Raw genomic sequence first — 20,465 nt, 5'->3', positions numbered from 1 at the left:
CCTTACATCCCGGAAGTGGGGTGGCCAATTTGATAAATGAAAGGTAAAATTTTCGTTCAAGCGGCGGTTCTCGACTACGGTACTACCGGTATTTAAAATGTATATCGACCACATTTGGTTATCGTTACCACTCCCTCAACCCGGCCGACGCAAACTGTCAAACTTATAATACGGCGATCTTTCAAAGGTATATAATGTTCCGGCCTCCCGGCCTTCTTCACCAGCTATCTATCTATCTCTCCGGGCCATATTGGGCCGCAATTACCTTCCCAAAAGTAGAAACCGGGCGCGTGAGGAGGACGCATGCCCGGTCCGGGACAATGCTATCATTATGGCAATAATTAGATAAACCACGCCGGAGAACCAACCAATATCCAACGCTATGCCGGTTTCACCCGGTCCATCTTCTAGTTGACGTGTGCGGTTCAATGTGGACATTTCGAAATGTAAGGGTTACTTACTGGATCAATTATAAATAAAATGTCAGATTATATTGAACGGATAATATTGGTCTAAAGATGATTTAATTGAAGAGAATCTTCTATCACCGACTTAAATGGCGAAATGTTGTCATGGCAACCTATTAGAATGGAATATTGAATGTAGCTATAGTTATAGATCTACCGAGGAAGCCTAAAATTTAAAATTTCCACGTGCGCTCTGAGATATTCCAGGTTAAAGTTTATAACAAAAAGATAATTAACGTCAATTATCGCAACATAATTCCATAATTCCAGATGCGCACTGAGTGAAAAACTCGGAACAACTCCCCACTGGATTAAGGGGTTTTCCCCCGAGTTCTTCGGTTTCCCCTTCCATAAAAACTTGTTGAGGTTAACGGTAATAGTTAGTGTAGGGAGCTGTTGGCTCGCATGGCATGCAGGGCTTGCCACCACCCTCCTACGCATTGTAACCCGACCACCTGTATTAAAGGCTTCAAAAGTCGCTTGACGACTTAGGCCTAAGGTGGTGCCTTGGGTATTAGCCTAGCTGATTATTATTATTATTATTATTAATTGGCATCAAGTGTAAATAAACAGTTTCTTAAACGATATCACTGATATTCGGTGAAGCGCACTTTACAATTTGTCAATTCGGGTTGTAGGGTCGCCAACTTCGTGATGGACCACGGAAGGCGAATTGCGAATGCATTCTAAAGCGTGCGTCTGTCTGATTGACTCTCTCGGTACGATAACATCGAAAATATTTACATCCGCGCCGAGATCGTGGCATTGGCGTCCGCAGTAATGGTGTATACTTTATCAGCACGTAGCCCCTCTAATGGATCCAATCCAAGCGAATTTCTCTTGTCTCTTTCTCCAGCGGCAGAGAGAGTCCATCCGAAAGGACCTCGACCTCCTCTCACTCCCACAACCACCGCCTCACCACCGAGTCGGTCATTTTTAGCCACTCTCTCTCTCTCTCTCTCTCTCTTCGAGTCCGTCGCCTTCTTTACTAACTGGCCGAGCGAGGTGCCTACTGACCGAGAGTAATAAAAAAGTTCGTTGTCCATCATAATTCAGCCCAAACGACCGTTTGGGGGTCAGCTAGAGGTCAAATCCGCGACGTGATCGCCGTGTCCAACATCTTGCCTCCCGAAAGAAGAGACCATCTCGATGATGAAGTTGTCCGGCGTCCCCTTTTATGGACTTTTTTGCGGTTCCACATTGGACCAACGAAAAAAAACTGACCACGACTCGCCGTGATGAGGTCATAAACAGACACAGGTGCGCTCTACCGTATCTGAGCTGGCAAAGGCGCCGAAACACACGAACATAAATTACGTCTAGTTAAAATTATTTATACAACACTAACGGCTTCAGATATAGTTTTGGAAAGTTTGTAGTCATAAACAGTGTAATTATTAAATAATTTTTTTAAATTTATTTGACATTATTTCGGTGTTTTAAGGTGGAAAAAACCAGGTGCCATAAATACATATCCAGGTGGAAAATAGTACGGAAAATAGTGGACATATCCGGCGTGGACAACAATAGGTTTACTTTCCAATAATGGACCATAATTGATTTTGATGGGTGTATAACCTTAATAGGGTTGACCTTCCCTGCTAGGGTTATACTCCCTTTAAAGTAAAGACATTGCTTTGGTGCAAATTGAAATATAAAGTTACCCGCTCTAAAATAAATAGTTTCTAAATTTCAATAAAAACCTTTGGCAATATTTTCTTCGCAACCAGTCTGTACTTCTATTAAAACTTGGTCACAACTGAGTCATTTTCTATGGTAGTTAAGAAATTTGTAGCAAAACTGAGTACACAAAGGTTAATCGCGTCGATTCTGGAGGGTTTAATAAACTCAAAACGTTGTTCGCGACTAAGTTAACCTTCGAAGAGCGCGTCTTAAATCCTGGAATACGAAAGCGTGTAAACAAACCGAAAAATTACATCAAACTCTTTCAACTCTCTGAATCTTCTAAATTACCCGCGTAAAAATGCCAGAAGCTCCATTATTCGCGAATCCACGCTGCGTCACAATACTTCTACAAAGATGGGGTGCTATCTCACAAAAGCGGCCAAAACATTTCTTTTTACCATCGTTTTAAATAAGCTCTCGACAATTTGGAAACGGCTCAGTGCTCTCGCTCTTTTGGGTTCCAAGAATGCCTCCTTCCATTGCCGTATCCCCGAACGTATCAACCGCGATAGACTATATGTTATGTTTTCTCTTCGTCTTCACACCTACAAGCTTAATCCCAAAAACGATTTTTCTGTAGAATGTTTTTCCGCGTTTTTAGTTTTATACAAAAGAGTTATTTTTCTCATACGAAAGAAACGCGTTAGGAGTTGATCAACACCCAACTGAGAATCGCAATATCAACGAATTAGACGAGATTGGATCAAACACTAACAGAAGGTTGGATGAACTTGCGCGTTCAGCCACGCATAAAAGGTTATTGGAGTTTGAAACTTTTCAAATCGAATTAAATAATGGTAGATATACCGTGAAATAAGGGTCTATTTAAATTATGGAAAAATAACTTTTCGTGGTAAATTATAGCCGTTTAACGATATTTATGGTTCGAGGAATCTATTGCGATAGATTTAAATGCCGGTTAATTACACATTTTTTTTTCAAATTCAGGGACCTAGGAATATTTGAGAATTTGGGGTCGGGGGTGTGCATTATGGAAACCCCCGTTTCAACAAAGGCAATTTTTTTTAATTATTACTTTTTTGCCTTTTTGAAACTTTTCATTGAATTTAAGGTGATAATTTACTTTGAATTAGTGTTATTGGACAAAAAGCCATAAATTATTACGTTTATGCCTTTTTGAAACTTTTCGTTGAATTTAAGGTGATAATTTAGTTTGTTTTAGTGTTATTGGATAAAAAAAACATTGTGTTAAAAATTGAAGACGCAACTGAGATTATCAAATTAAAGGAATGATTTACATTTCTCATATGATGTTAATATTTGCTCCAATAAGCATTTTATATCGTTAACAAGTCAACATGAAATATTGAACTAACTGAAAAGTTGTAGAAGGGAAATTACCTTAGCTGGCCGACCCAGTAAACGTCCTCCTGGGAGAAGCAATGCCTACTGCCTGTGCCACAGTAAATTTACGTGTTGTACATATTTTTATTAAATTTCAGTTTCATAATATTACTTTCTAGTTTTCGTGTGTCAGTTTTTACAAAAGAAACAAAAAAAAACCCGTGCCGATGGTCAAGACACTAGCACGTGTCATTATGATAAAATTACCATACTGTTTTTTTTTTTTTTTTTTTTTAAAGAGTGTTCGCGATATTTTGTAAAACTCGAAAAAACGTATTTCTCTGCCAATTTAGAAAAGTCCAGATTGCACCTAGTTGTAAATATTTAATGCCAAAATGCCAAAAATTCCTGCCGTGATAAATTCGCGGTATAATTTTAGAGTTCCATCGTTAAACAGAAAAGTAATATTTTTCTTGAACTTCAACGTCCATAATTACTTAGCGTCCCGTCATAAATTTAAACTCCAAATTGTAACTCCTTTCGATATTTCGATTAGTTTTCAAAAACTAGTCCCATGATCAGCCATTGGTGTCACAAACACGTGACCCAATATGCCCGGACGATCTTGGACATCAAAACCAGAGATTTGCCGAAGAAAAGTCGGAGTTGAAGATCGGAACCAGAAAAACGATCCAGAGCTAATAATTGAAAAGCTATTTTTCCTAGGAATTTAATATTTTCAGATCGCATAGCATGCGCAGGGAGTCAGTATATGAAATAAAACTCAATGACCTTGAACCATATCCTGAAGGTCATTCAAAAACTATATCGGGAACCGTTGGGCTTGGAGACTCGGTTCGAATTTGAAAGTATGTGTGCCATCGCATTTTATGCCCGCAGCCCAAGTGGCACTGAATCGATGTAAATTGACCAATAGGAAGCTAATAAAATAAGATCATAAATAAAAATGTTCCATGACATAAAAATTTATTTCGTTTAAGCTCAAATTAGGTCGGTTGAAATAAATTTGGACCTAAAAGGTTAGGGCGTACATTTTTCGAATTGGAAGCGACCTTCCAAAACTAACGGTTTCCGAGATACATTTTGAATGACATTGACGACATGGCTCAAGGTCAACCAAATTTTAAAAATTTTCCTGAAAATGTCGATGTACAAGTACTTTCTCATTTATTAACAGCTAAGCATGACCTCTTTGACATTTTTATTTATGACATTCTTGTTTTTGGTGTTTATTTTCTTGGCTTCCTATTGGCCAATTTACATCGGAACAGAGCCACGTTGACATAAATTGCGGTGGCGCACATCTTTCTAATTGAAACGGAGTCTCTAAACTCAACGGTTCTTAAGATAGTGCTTAATGACCTTGAGGACATGGTTCAAGGTCATTGAGTTTTGTATCATCTAATGGTCCAAGCGCGTGCTATGCGATCTGAAAATATCAAATTCCAAGGAAAAATTACGTTAGACCTAATATCGTCGAACGTGTTAACGAACGTGCTTTGAATTAGGGTGGAAATGTTTCGCAATTCTCACGCTAGGAGCGCTGGTGGGTGATGAAACTTGAAGAATGCAGTTTATGATTAATAATAATAATAATAATAAGTTAGGCTAATACCCAAAGCATCACCTTGGGCTGCGTAGGAGGGTGGTGGTAAGCCCATCATACTCCCTACACTCACTATTACCTTTAACCTCAACACGAGTTCAAAGCAGTGGAACCCGAAGAACTCGATGGAAAACCAGTTTAACCGTGGGAAGCTAAGTTGCAAACTCAACGCGGCAGGAGTGCCACCAACTGGGAACGAACACGACTCCTCTCGCTGCGAGGTGAAAGTGCTAAGCACTCCGCCACCCCACCTTAAAAGAGGGTCCAGTAGATTATTTGTCCAAGGATCATCTACACCAGTCCCTCCAGTAATAGCGCGAAAAAGGAAGAGGTTTCCCTATAGAGAAATAACATAACTGGTCCTAAAACAATCAACTTGAACAATGCCATTATAATAAATTTGTTCGGCGTATACGAGCAACAGTTAGAACGTAAGCCCGGTCCCCATCCAACGTTTTATTTTCTATGGCGTAACACGAAGTTCGGTGGAGTCGAATTATATGTTAAAAATATGGAAGGTTTCTAAGGCGCGAGAGGTCCACACGTCAACCGACTGAGAGTTTCGGCAGGCAGCGCGCCGGCAGGAGGATGCTCCGGCGTAGATAGAGGCTGCCTGAGAGATATGTTGTACGGGAAAGCGGAACGGCCGGGGATGAGGCCACGGATGGAGAATTTCCAAGACCATAAATCAAGGCCCGTGGAAAATGACGACTTGTTAGAAGCGCCTTTACAACGGGGCATATATAATTCCGGGGTTTAAAGGACGGGCCCGGGCGCCCGATACCCCGTCATTTGGCCCGTTTTACGGGGAAGCCGTTTCCGGATTTCCATACAGCGATTATATATTTGACCCGGCGCACTCTATCTTAGCGATATAAACGTCACCGGAACAACGCGAAAGAGAAAAGTGAGAAGCTCCGATTTAAACGACTTTATGCCGGCGTGATTTTAAACGACCGGTTCCTAACTACTTCCCGAGATCTTTATAGCTCTTGAGAGACCCCTATTTTACCCACTCGGCCCAACTGCATCATCGCTACTGTCGCTATTAAGCGCGTATTCGCGATTACGACTAGATTTACTAAGTCGAGCTGTCACGCTGATATTGCCGCCTTCGCTAAAATGCAATTACGCCAAATTACGGTATTGGTATGTTCTTCGGCACGTCATTGCTGCGCACCTTTGACGTCATGGGTAGGATATTGTTATCGTCTGGTAGCACTGTATTCTCAAGAGAATCTCATGCACGTAAAGAATATTTAAAGATAATTTAGCGACAGAGTTTTTTTCATATATAATATTTTTACATTAAATATAAAAAGAACGTAATAAGTATAGTGGTAATAACAATTTTAGTTAAAAATAATTATTTACTATTAAATTTAAGATTTCCCCGCAAGCTCAGAGTTTCATTCGCGGGTATTATCTGCCGCTGCCTTGGCCGCTATAGCGAGCCGAGAGAGAATATTTAGAGTGAAAACAGAGGGAAAATAGCGACTACCCATCCAAATACGTCGTAGAATATGGGTGAGTTTGCGGGGAAGAGAACATTTCATAAATAATTTAAAGTAAATTTTCATAATTAAATACTAATTTAAAGTGGTATAACGTATATATTTTCGTATTCACGGCATTAAACTCTATCTAATGAAGGTCATTAAGTCCAGAAATTTAGCTGTGCTCCAAGCTGTCACTATCTATTTAAATGATCCTGTACAAAAAAGTGCAGGGATAATTCGTTCTACCTGATACTATCGTGTATAGAATATTCAGTATAGAATAGACAATTGCATTCTCAAACTCGACCCGATTTGGGAAATCTGAAACTGATTTTAAGATATTTAAGCTGGAAAGCTATTCTGAAAAATCAAAAATGACAAAAATTTCTCTATCCGTCAAAAATGGCAATGCGCATGTGGAGAAGGGGCGAATATTGTAAACTTAAACTATGGTATAAGTTCAATTTTAAATAGAGGCAGTATGCTACGCTATATCCGGTATTTGAGTTAAATCCTAAACTAAATGCTTAAGCGGACAAAAAAATATATATTTATTTTTGGTGACCCAAGGCTTAAATTGGCATTTTAAAAACCTTTGCGAGATCTCTGGAAAAAGGTTTCGAGATTTTTAAAATCTATCATCGAAATATCAGAACAAACGTTTTTTGAGATTGCTATTAAAATCTTTTATCGGAATTTCTTTTTTTTTAATCCGATCGCTTGGGAGCTCAATATCGATTTCAAAGTCATAGCGTTTAATCAAATAGTCCGAAGTCATAGATGTAGCTTTGAAAATGGCTACCATTTCCGGGGAATGTTTTTATCTATGGTAAATTAACATTGGTCTTATCTTGGACCCTTTATAAGCTAAGTCTACAATAATTTTTATAACCAACTAAATATCTCTGATAAAAATCCATCCAAACAAAAAGATACAAATCTAATCAATTTAAGTCGTCAGTTCCACCCAGTTTTTAATTAATTTCCCCAAATAAACAATCAAATATATTAAAAACAAAACAATAAAATATTTATAAAAATACTAAAACATCGCGTTTATACTTTTAAAGCATTTTCCTTTATCGTTAGAGTGGTTATTTATTCCGCTTAACTTTCACTCTCCCAAGCCTGCACGCAAATTATACACAAAACGGATACCTTGATTAATGGTAGAAACCAGATACATTCCGGCTTACGAAAGGGAAAAACTCGCCCAATGGGTACGTATAGGGAACCAATTTGAATGGAACATTTGTAACACTTGAAAAGAACCACATCTAAAAACTATACCAACTTGTAGAATGCACAGTCTGTACTCCTACATGTTCCCCTTACACGTTTTCGGACGCTTGCTTAACCTCTCAAGCCGCGTTCACACCTACCCTGTGAAACCTAGGAGCAAACAACGCAGTGGCCCACACAAGGAGAACGCAACCCGTCAAAAGTCGTGGATTTTCTTGTGTACATTTTTCATTGGTTAGACGCTTTAGGGCCTGCTGCCGTCGGAAGGGGTAAATTCGGAAATTTTCTCCCCCCCCCGCCCGTAAAACGTGCAGCGTAAAGGCTCGTTCAATGAAATTTGTACGCAACTCTGCGTTAGCGTGTTAAAAGGCTAGTTACGTTCTCCTAGCTGAAACGGTATCTTCCCATTGCGCCGAATCCCATTAGACCGAATTCCGCCAATGTTTTTGATGAAATTAGCCCAAAGGCGGTTTTTGCATTTTAAAAATTTAGTGGAAATAGTTAGGCTTATATAGGAAAGGAACGGAAATTGTGGTGCTAGTGGGCAAATGAGTTGACCACTTTAAAAATTGCCTGGTTAGGTTAGGTTAGGTTAGGTAACACTGCGTGCTGTTCTGACAGATGCTGAAACGGATAAAACCGAATCCTAAACCCGGAGAAGTGCGGGTTTTTCGGTCGAATGGGACAATCCCATTAGACCGAATCCTAAATCCGCCAAAGTGAAGCTTTTTCGCTCGAATGGGATTGGGTTCGGTCGAATGGGATTCGGCGCCATGGAACAGATTCGCTGAAACGATGCGAGCGCTCCCGCAACGTTTGGATGCCGTCGTGTGAACAGTTACCGTTGCGCGTCCCAGCGTTGCAGATCGCTACGGCTGAACCGATTCGTCGACCAGTTTGGCAGCGATTCGTGACGTCATAGAGTCGGTTTTTTGTGAACCATGTTCTTTAATTTTTACGAATAAATTTTTTTTAATATTTTACATGAAAATAATCTTCCAGCTTTTTGCATATTTAAATTCGAATAATTTCTTCCGGGTGCATTCGTTTTTAATTAGATGGTTTTAAAACGTGATTCAACTCTTAATTACGTGGCTATATTACGTGTGCCCAATTTACTTCAAAACTCACTGGAAATCGAACGTGTGAACAAACAGATTTCCAACGCTACGAACCGCAGCGAGATCGAAACGAGGCAAAACGTTTCCGAAGGTACGTGTGAACGTGGCTTTTATAATCTCTTTATCAATAATCTGGTCCAACAACTAAAAAACCATCGTTTTCAAATCGTCAGAATTCCATTACGTCGTACACGAACTCTCGCCAGTGACCATCTCAATCTTTGACACCTACAAAATAAGGATTCGGCGGATCAGCTCCAGAAGAAACAAACCGCGCCCTAATAGAATTTTCCAATCACATACGCAGCGGCGCTTGCACTTTCTCACAATTCGGCCCGCAGGCGATCGCCAGTGTTGTCCCCATTCTTATAACAGGATATACCAGCGGACATTACACTTTGTACGTAGTCTCACAGCCAAGATTAATTGTCGACAAATAGGAAAAATTAAATGCCGTTCAAGTAAATGCTCCGTTCGCATGTGAAAGCGTTCTATAATTATCCTCTCATATGTAACATCATCACTTATAAGTATGCCATAAAAGCATTTTCAGTGGGATAGGTACAGTCCTGATCAAAATTTTCTGGCCGTTTTTGTTTGGCAGTCAATTTGTTTCTATTTTAGGTAGAGAGCCGAGTGAGGGCTTCACGGAAAGAATACCCTCACGAAAATATTATGCCGGTTACGATAATGCGCTACCACTAATAGGGCACAACCCATACCGGAAATAATAAAACCCCTCCGAAATGGCGTCACGAAACAATTAGTATAATTTGTCGTGTTTACGCTCGTTCGACGCGTTATCCTATTTAAAAACCAAATCTGGGTTCACTTTTAATTTAATCATTATAATCGGTTCAATCGAGATTTTATCGAACGCGGTAAATACGAAATATTAATTATAATAACATATTAAATTATTCTAATCAGCTCCTTCTAATCACGTACAATTATAATCATTAAAATCACCAATATAATCATTCTGACTCTCTTTCTAATTTCTAATCGCGATTTAATTATACTAATCACGATTTAAACGTTTCAATCAGGATTTAATCATTTTAATCACATTTAATCATTTAATCATGAATTCAAACATTATAATTATTGATTAAACGTGATTAATCAACATAATCTTGATTAAATTGAATTTAATCAAAGTAATCATGATTAAATCGGATTTAATCTTTTGAGGGGTGCGTCGTTAATCAAGGAAGTGACCTGCCCCTCGGACTCTACAAACAATGTGAAAATCGTTACAGGAAATGGTGTGTTTAATATTGTCTATATCGTATGGGAGAAAAAATTCAAAATATTAAAATCTTTCAATAATCTTATAGTGTGAACGGAGAGAGTAGAACTGGTTACCACCCACAAAGTCAGAAACCCGAGAAATAAAAGAAGCAACAAATTGACCCTCGCCCAAGGAAGAAAAAAAAGGCCTCAGTCGGCGCTCTAATACAATTTTTGGGACTGGCACGGTAAAGGACCCTAAGAGATTAGGTTCCCTTCGATTCATCCTCAACTGCCAGAGAGGACGCAACGGCCAAGGGATATCTTCTTCCCGAAACGGGCTTCCCCGCCAAGCCCCTTGATCCGTCGAGTCGAGACAGAGGGAAGCTGGACGCTAACCTCAAACGAAAAAAAAAAGCCGGACTAATCCTATTGATTCCGCAAAACTTAAGTTTCGTGGAAAGACCAGCAAAAAAAAATAAAGCTAGGGCCGACATAATCCAATCTATTCTCCTCGATGGACACCGAGGTACGCCCCTCGCGCGAGAGTTCAGGGCCAATTTGTTAAAGGCACCTCTACGACGCCGGTGGATGACAACGGTGAAGACGAATTCGTAAATAACCTACGCGTATAATAAGGCGCTTACGAAAGCGGATACAGTTACTATTTAAGTTTGATTGAAACGGAAGAAATGAAAATTTAATACGAAGTATTTATCTTTTCCTATTGGTAGATGGCGCTGTTGCGAAGACTTTATTACTTAAGTGGTCCCTTACAAAAATTTGTGGATAAAATTTGTTTCCGAAATTAGGCAGATTTGATTTGATCCAATTTCATTATATGAAATTTTTACCTTATTCCGATTTGATCAAAAATATGATTCAATCAGAATCAGATTCAAACTGAATGTGTCTTGATTCCAGTTTGATTCAAATTTGGATCGAGAATGAAGTAATTTTAATATTTAGTATTATTAGTAGTGTTGTCAATTTTCCGGAAAAATAAAACGCTGAAAAATTTCTGGAAACATTTTCCGTAAATCGGAAAAATTAAAAATTGAAAAATCGATATAAAATGTCTAATATCAGTAAACATACTACAAAACATTAAAAGTGTTACATTGTTAATCAGTTTAAACTAGTCTAGAGGTTTAGTTTTACTTTTAAATTTGAAAAAATATGGCGAAAATGCCGCTTTATTTAAATTTGCAAACAATATATTAGACTAATCATGTATTGAAAACTTTTTAATTTTTTCGGAAAAAAAATGGAAAATTTTCCGGAAAAAAGGCCACGGTCATTTTCCGGAAAATTTTCCGACTCACAACACTAATTATTAGTGTATTTTAGTACGAAATTAATAGTTTAGATAGTTATAACAACTGGTCGATACGCTTTATATATCGATTGTATCAGTTAAAAACACGCGGTTAATAAATTACTAATATTGATATGTATATAGTAAACTTGTTATTTACCATGGTGAATATTAGTAGAAATTATGTTTAATTCAGAGAAAACGGCATGGTATTATATAAATAAAGTTTTATCTTCTAATACCATGCCGTTTTCTCTGAATTAAACATAATTTCTACTAATATTGATATGGTTCAACATATGCATTAAAATACTATAAATAATTTTCTAAAAACTACTTTTGCATAGTGAATTATTCACTATGCAAAATGGCTTTTTAGAAAATTATTTATAGTAAATTACTAATAAATTACGCGAATTTTATTTTAACACGCGCCGAATTTAAAGATGTAAAACTGGAAAAATTTCGAGAAGTCGAAAATCTTGGTCAAATGTAGTCAAGTATACTTCGGTAGCAATCGGAGAGAATCACTCTGAGCGCGGGGGAGAGAGAGCTGATACTGAGAAGGAGCATCGGAGCGAATAAAAAGAGATGACACTTCAATGAAAGAGGACCTCTAGAGCGCGGGGGACTCCATTTAACACGCTGTATCATTTTCGCTTTCGCCCCATTGGCCGCTTTATGACCGAACATGTCATAAAAAAGGACCTCGTCTCAACCAACGCCGAAGAGAGTGGAATGGGGAGTCAGATCGGTATCCTTACAAAGTCGGCCACCTTCGTATCTGGGAGCTTTCGCTTTTCGACAAAAACCAGCGGAAAAAGTACAAGTTAGTCCACCGCGGCACTCAAGGATCAAACGGGTGGTCATAGCCTCGGTACGAAGGGAAGAATCAGTTGCAGTGGATAGCGGGACCAGAACGGCGGAGACAATGAGGAGTAACGGAAGGGGACTAGACGCCAGGGTCACCGTCGGCTCTGTCCGTTGATTCGGGAATCTTCGATCGAGAGGGATATCGTAATCGATGGACGACCCCGGAGGTGCTGCCCCGCGTGGCTCTCCTAGCTGTTTACCACCTCGTCTACGATACGTATATATGTAAACTGTCGGAACTCTCTCCACTCGGCCCCTTTTCTCTTTCCGCTATATCTAGAAAGAGACTCACTTTTTTTTAGCTTCCGAAGTTTCGAAGCTTTTTCGAGGCCTTGGAGTTAGTCTTCGCGAAGACTGTGTGCCCGGGTGTGTGTGTGTGTGGCGCGGAAATCGAATGGATTACCCGATCCATCAAGCTCTGTCTTTAACGCCATCCAGTCCCGGTTCGTTCTCTCTCGCGCGCGCTCTGGGAAAAAGGGTCCCACTATAAAAACCGATTCACTGTTGGGTTTTGAAAAATAACGCTACATCCAGACACGAACATACACACTCCGTTGATGTTGTTGTTTCTTCGTGGAGATTATCGATCCATTTCGGACAAGGAAATTCATATTTTAGTTCATAATCCATATCGTAGTGAGAGGGTCAAATTATAACTTTGGACGAAGTTAATGGAGCGCGCTAAATTATAGAGCGTTTACCACACTCAAGCGATAATGGCGATTTTATAAGCCGTACTTAAAGTTAGGTCTCTTTTTAGTTGTTTGGATCGACGGGAAATATTTTCAAGTATTTAAAAAAAATCTACTTCAAACTTACACTACATTCCGAACCACTTTTATTTATTTTTAATCTTTACAATTTGGAACTGGAAATTTGAACAGTATGGAAATATAATAGTAATATTTATACAAAATTCGTTGAACCATATAGTGAGTGTATTTAAGGAAATCTCTCTAAATTTTAATGTCCTTTTTGAATAACAATTCAAGCCTATTTTAAATCACCTTTAAAACTCATTGTGAAAGTATTATAAATCTCTTTTTTTTTCTCGAAACGCTATTGTACAATTTCTTTAAAAGCGCCAAAGTAAATCGTACAAACATTATCAAGAAAATTAAAGTCATTCAAACGATGTAGTCCCAAAAAAACCCCCCACCAATCTTCGAAACGCATTACGGGAACCTTAATTACTCTAATAATCAGAATGGTACGTTTGTTAAAGAAAATATCTCCGCTGTCAAAAAGCAGCTCGAAATGAGATTGGAGTGACGGGAAAGAAAGTACAATTACCCGCGTTATTAGGGGTCAGGTTCGGGTGGGGGGGGGGGGGGGGGGTAAGTTTATAGTAGAATATTCCATTCATCTTTAAATATACTAGATACGGTTGAGCCAAACTATAACCATCAACGTCCGGTTGTTAACCCTTACCAAATTCGAATACGGATGAGATGAGATTAATTTTTAATACTGTCAAAAAGTTCCCATCCCTTTCATATTCCAACACTCGCGGAAGAGGAGTGACCCGCCCTCGCGCGCCGCCACGACAACCTTAGCACCCAGCGCGGGTTCCAACGCGGCGACGATTAAAAACGCGACCGCATCCCGCACGGTCGCTCGCGAGTTAAGTTGCACTTTCTACTCTCCGCACCCAAATCCCGTGGTCAGATACATATTTCAAAGAACACTGCGTGAATTATACATATATATACTCATATACAAATTTTATATATATGAAAAAATAGGCGTATATAATAATGGCCTCGGCGTTTTTCCATCCTAATACGAGATTCGTCGTGAAGATAAGCGAGGTCCGCATTTGGAAGGGGGAAGGAAATGCCGCGTAAGAAGCTTGTATTTTTCGGATAATAGATGGCGCTTTCGTAAAGCGTGCGCCGTTTTCCTCCCCCCCCCGTTTCTACCCCCAACACATTCGCAATGTAATAAACTTGGGTTTTCGGAACGAGCATACTTGGCGTTCAGTGTGAAAGGGTTAATCAAGAAACTTTTATTTTACCTTTTTTTTCGAACTAAAGTTCTTAAACAGAAACGAAAAAAAAGTATATAGAACATTCCTTTTGGGTCCAAAAAATCGGGACGGGCTATTTTAGATTGTTGTCTGAGCGTATAAACGATTTCGGAGTTATAGCGGCAGGCGTGAAAAGTGGTGGTTCCAAGGGGGGTTTATCTGGCCGTCGATTCGGCGATGAGAGTTCGTTCTCTAATCGGGTCCTCGTGCGTTGAAGGGGCCCCGTAGCTCTCCCTTTTTTACACCCCTCTCCCGGGCCATATTCTAAATAAGACTATTACGAATGGAAATAAGGGGGCATTTCTAGCAACCAAGACACGTAAATGACCTCCTGACCCCCGGGCCGCCCCGCGCGCTATTGCCAGTTCGCCGGCTCTTCGCGAGGGGGCGCTCATAACGTGATATATCGCCAAATTTCTTAACTAAAGAACGGCGTAAACACCAGCGAGTCATTGTTTATATCGTGAGTCGACTTTCCCCCCTATTCCCCTTTTCCCTTTAAGGACCGTTGCTTTTTTTTGGGGGAGTTTAGAAACGAAGGGGTAAGGTAATATTGCCCAATCGTAAGATTTATCGAGTGATGCAAATATAACTTATTAGACTGGTGGTGTAATTTGCTCTTACGGTACTGTAAGGTGTTTCCGTTGTATCTATTTTAATTTCCATCCCTCCTACGAATCTTTTCTTCTCACTTACAGGAAAATGAATTGTTTCTTAACAATAGTAGCGCCTTCGTGATGAATTATAAATTCTACGTGAAATACTAAATTCACGTTGTTCTAGCTCTGCTTAAGGAAGAGACTACGTGAAAAAATTTCGGGGTTTCTGTTTTGGTTTATTAACCGATTTTTTCGATCAAGAACTTATTTAGGTGGGTCGAGAACGTACGATTCAATCCGTTTTAGAAGCAAAGACACGCTACCAAAGAATGTATTTATTTTTACGAATTTAATTCGCTGGTGTTATGTTTGTACGTGTAAAAAAACTAATTCAACTATTTTATATTTCTTATCAATTGCAATGTATTATCGTATCAACGGTATTTCGTTTATACACGCTGACTATAAATACATCGGGGCATTTATTGTCAAGGCTCATTTGACTGAGTATCATAGGTTGAAGAATACACTTCAACTCATTATGTAAATACACTGTATTGTCATTCTCAATAAAACATTTTACATGTCTTAATCTTGTCATGGTTATTTTGTTGGAATACAACAGCTGGAAAATTCTCAGCTGAATCGAAATTAAATAAGAATTCATTTTAGAATTCTGGATAGCGTTGAATCGGCAATAACTACATTTATTTCACCTAGATGCTCCTCCCCTTAGCAGTCAATCAAATTTACCTCGTATCTTATTGGTTACTTAAAACTGACGTATTACGACACACACACACTTGGGTGACGTTTTTCCTTGTGCCAAGGGGACATTCGGGATGGTCTCGACATTGTCATTCTGCAATAGTATAAATAAATAGGTACTATCTAGACTTGAATTAAATGCTTATTTAAAATTGAAACAGTAACAGAGACGTGTCTTAAAAGGTCACAGAATAGTTTCAAGTTCTGAAATAAAGCTTTAAAAAAGGCCAAAATTTGATTGGCCGTAATTGTTATCACCAGGTGTGAAAGGGGTTTAGCTACGTAAAATTCTCCCAAAATTTTCAAATGATTCTGTGGCTCTTTAAACCAATTCTCCTCGACACAATTCTTGACATCTATTTTGCTATTTAAGATTATTATTGCTAGAGGGCCTGGAAGCCACGTTCTCAGTAACTTAAATAGGTTCTTGATTATTAAAAACCTTATTAAAGCTTTTTTTTATAACGTGTTGGCTATTTTCTTCTAAGCATTTAAATACGAACTGTTATTAAATTTTCATTAACTATTTGGAATAACTGTTTATCTGGCTGTCTATTCTTGCACCCCGAAGATTCTGTCAGACTTTGGCATTATAAAAAAAAAAAGTTTTTCAGTAACACAAACTATCTAATGGGAAAATGAATTAAATAACAAAATCGACTACTAAAGCGTGTTCTAGCTTCTGTTTAAAACATGAAAGTGTATACCAGTGGCGTAGCACATGCCCCCCCGAAACGTATGGTCGTACGTACAAATATTTTTATTTTTTTACTTTTTTTTTTTCAATTGTGTGCCCCCCCCCTCGAAACAAAATCCTGGCTACGCCACTGGTTTATACTCCCTTTAAATATTATATTTAAAATGAGTCAGCGAAACACTACAATTATACCATTTACTGTTTTACATTTCTATTTTAATAGTAGGCGGAAATAAACTAATGTTATAGATTTGCACATTAAGTCTTAGTTGCGGAACTTAGTTTTTAAGATGACGGCATTTATAAATATGACTAACTATCGTAACATTTTTGAAAAAGTCTCACTTGTTTCTGCTAAAATCTGAAATTTGAGAGACTGTTCACTCAAGCCGGGCGATACCTGTTTCGCAAATAAACTCAAATGCCTTAAATCATTAAAAAGATGATTTTAAAAATATTCAAATCGAAATGTAAAATTAATGATTGTATTGTCGTACATTTTGTATTTTGAAGAAAAGATTTGAAAAATTTTAATAATTTAATTTGGATCATTTTTATTATCATACATAATTTCAAAAATGAATTATAGGTATAAATAAACAACAAATATGTATTGTAGTTTCAGCTTTTTTCATAATTGCAATTAAATTGAGATTTCATTTTATTTGATTTTAAAATCAAAATAGCTAGTAAAATATTTTACCCTCTTGTAAAATCGTACGCGTAGGGTTAACAGTCTGTACGTGATAAAGCTACGTTGACGCTATACTACAAGTTCACCATACACGATTCCTATTGCGAGCTTAGCCTGTCTATTAATTTAATTTTTTAGTCTAGAAACAAACAATTTAATTTTTTAGTCTAGAAACAAACAATTTAATTTTTAGTCTAGAAACAAACAAAATTTAACGGAAAAAATATATGAAAACTTAAATATTTTTTAAAGAAACCATTTATTCAAAATAGCATTATGAAATTATACATTAATTTGCTTATTTGCTTAATTTTAATATGTAGGGGTGAAACATATTTCGAATTTTATCTCAAATTCTCAATCCATCTTTTATCTTAGATATTTATCTGACGTAGATTACAAATTTGATGGCTCTAGTTTTTAAAAATAATTTTCACCCTAGAGAAAATCGTTAATATTGATTTTAAATTTTAATTACTATTTTCAAAGTACTAAAATATAAAACCCATTATTAAGAAATCCGCGACCCCTTTCAAGTAGGCTGAAGTTTACCCTTATCAACGCTACTGACGCGAACCAATAAGCAACCTCCCAATCACAAATTCAAGAGGCACCCCTCAAATATAGCCTGATCACGACCTTTCTCCGCATTTTCATAATTAAGGGGAAGATTTTGAAAGCGATCTTAATAATCTCTCGAAGACTATATCCGTTGCCCCTCCGAACATGTTTAAATATCAGTCCAGGGTTCGAACCCTCATCAAGAGCGTGTTCATTAAAAGAAGATTATGGAAAGTAAATAACGTTCAGGGGTGGTCGTGGTACCCCCTCTCAGTGTACACTCTTCCTCGTTCTTGAATAATAAGCGTGGATGAGACGAGCGAAAATTTATATTAATATCTAAAGGCATCTCGATTGCGGATCATATAACCGCACGAAGTGAGGAGGTGCTGCCTTTACCTGAGATCCCAATTTCAATTTCTTATATTAAGTACAGTATCAGATAGTTCACTCTACAGGGGGGGGGGGGGCAGGGGGGTAAGAAATAATGAAAAAAGCGTGTGTGAACCGAACATAGTCGTGGCATGGTTTCCTGGCTCGAAAACAGCGGAGCGAGAAGGGTTGGCCGTAGATTTCAGCGCCGTGAAAGATACGCTTTTTCGTGATTTGAAATTAAGACATTGTGCAATCGAGATTAATTTTTTTTTTACAATTACGTTACCATTAAAGGAAATTTTCATGGTTTGTAAAAACAACGGGAAAATGGTGAACTATCCTTGAGAGGTCTCATAAGCTGGGGTTTCGATACTTCATACTTAAAGTACAATGTACTGTCCCCATTTTGGTATTTAAAACAATTTCATTAAATAAATGATTACTAATTTAAATCTGAATATTTTAATGTATAGAGCTACAAATAAAGTTTATTTAGTACGTGGGTAAGGTTCAAGTAGTTAGCGATGATCTAACTATTTCCTAAAATCTCTTACACATTGGTTATGCTTAATCAGTTACCTAATCACGAAGCTATAGATTTGTACACCGATTATTAATAGTAGACAGGAAGATATAGATTTGTACACCGATTATTAATAGTAGACACGAAGATATAGATATGTTCACCGATTATTAATAGTAGACACGAAGATATAGATTTGTACACCGATTATTAATAGTAGACACGAAGATATAGATTTGTACACCGATTATTAATAGTAGACACGAAGATATAGATATGTACACCGATTATTAATAGTAGACACGAAGATATAGATTTGTACACCGATTATTAATAGTAGACACGAAGATATAGATTTGTTCACCGATTATTAATAGTAGACAGGAAGATATAGATTTGTACACCGATTATTAATAGTAGACACGAAGATATAGATTTGTTCACCGATTATTAATAGTAGACACGAAGATATAGATTTGTACACCGATTATTAATAGTAGACAGGAAGATATAGATTTGTACACCGATTATTAATAGTAGACACGAAGATATAGGTTTGTAAACCGATTATTAATTGTACATTAAATTATTAATTGTAGACTGATTATTAATTGTAGACTGACTATTAATTGTACACCGATTATTAATTGTACCACGATTATTAATAGTACACCGATTATTAAATGTACACCGATTAATAATTGTACACCGATTATTAATGGTACACCGATTATTAATGGTACATCGATTATTAATGATACACCGATTATTAATTGTACACCGATTATTAATTGTACACCGATAGGTATAATTAGAAGTTGATACGGGTGAAGTGTCCATTTGGGCCATAAAAAGGAAGCATGCCCCTTTGCAGGCTCGACTCAGATTCCGTTAGCCGCGAATTTCCCGCCAAACCGCGGATGCGTACACAGCAACACCACTCAAAGTTTACTACACGTATTACTTATCCTAACCATGTAAAGTGTTAAAATTACACTGCGTAGGAAAATATATTAATGAATAAACATTTTACGTTTGTAATAGTTTTAGAAAAGTAAGTGTAATAGTTGATGAATTTTGCCGCGCACTAGAGCTCGGGGAAACGGATAAATTAACCGCCAAAATTTCAATTAATCATAAAAAATTCCATAAACTGTTTATTTATGGATATTATTCGCGAATATAATACTATTTAATACGCGAAAAATTCGTTTTTATTCGTTTCATTTTCGTAGATGGATATAAAAGAAATGAACGGAATATTTCTTATCCGAATGCAGAGTTTTCGAGCTGGCTCGGGTACACGTTTCGAGCGATTAATATTAGCAGGATATATATATATATCTCGTCAGAGATATATTATATCGCGGTGTAACAGAATGAGAGGCAAGACAGCGTCGTTCTTACCATTGGGTTGTCCCGTCGGAGTCGCCGATGGGTTAAGGGCTGGCCGATGTTGTTGTTGAGTTTGCGACGAGTGAGGCGGCGGTGGGAGGAAGAAGTTGGGAGCAGTTCCGGCCAATACCTGAAGCCAGGGATGCGCCAGCATCCTAGCTCTCGGCGTGGATTATCCCTCTCTCTTTCTGTCGGGGCGCGTCGGGATGATGAGATCCTTGTCGGCTGCGGGACGAGCGAGCCCAAAAGGGGACCGAGACGCGAGAGCCTGTCTCCTATATAAACTCGAGTTCGTCCGCGGCTAAAAAAGGCAGCCCCCTCTCCTCCGCCCTTCCTGGTGGCAGGGAAAGACACGCACACGGGGGCACAGCACCGTCGACAGAGAAGAGAGAACTTGGTTCGGGACAGGCGGAGGTCGCGACGGCGCACTTGGCTCCGAGGCGGCACACGTGC

General features: G+C 38.2%; 1 protein-coding gene across 1 annotated transcript in view; it reads right to left on the bottom strand.

Moving 5' to 3' along the window:
- LOC149922295 (uncharacterized) overlaps positions 1-20,166 on the bottom strand; it is a 175,087-nt gene extending 154,921 nt beyond the window's left edge. Inside the window, exon 1 of the mRNA XM_090162283.1 lies at positions 20,025-20,166. Within this exon, the coding sequence (XP_090018409.1) occupies positions 20,025-20,166 (142 nt within the window). The remainder of the gene's footprint in view (positions 1-20,024) is intronic.
- Positions 20,167-20,465: the final 299 nt, after the last annotated feature.

Source organism: Leiobunum rupestre, chromosome 11, assembly GCF_980474605.1.
Source record: "Leiobunum rupestre chromosome 11, qqLeiRupe1.1.hap1, whole genome shotgun sequence".
NCBI lineage: Eukaryota > Metazoa > Arthropoda > Arachnida > Opiliones > Sclerosomatidae > Leiobunum > Leiobunum rupestre.
The sequence above is the reverse complement of the archived record's forward strand: the minus strand, read 5'-3'. Positions and strand labels throughout refer to the sequence as shown.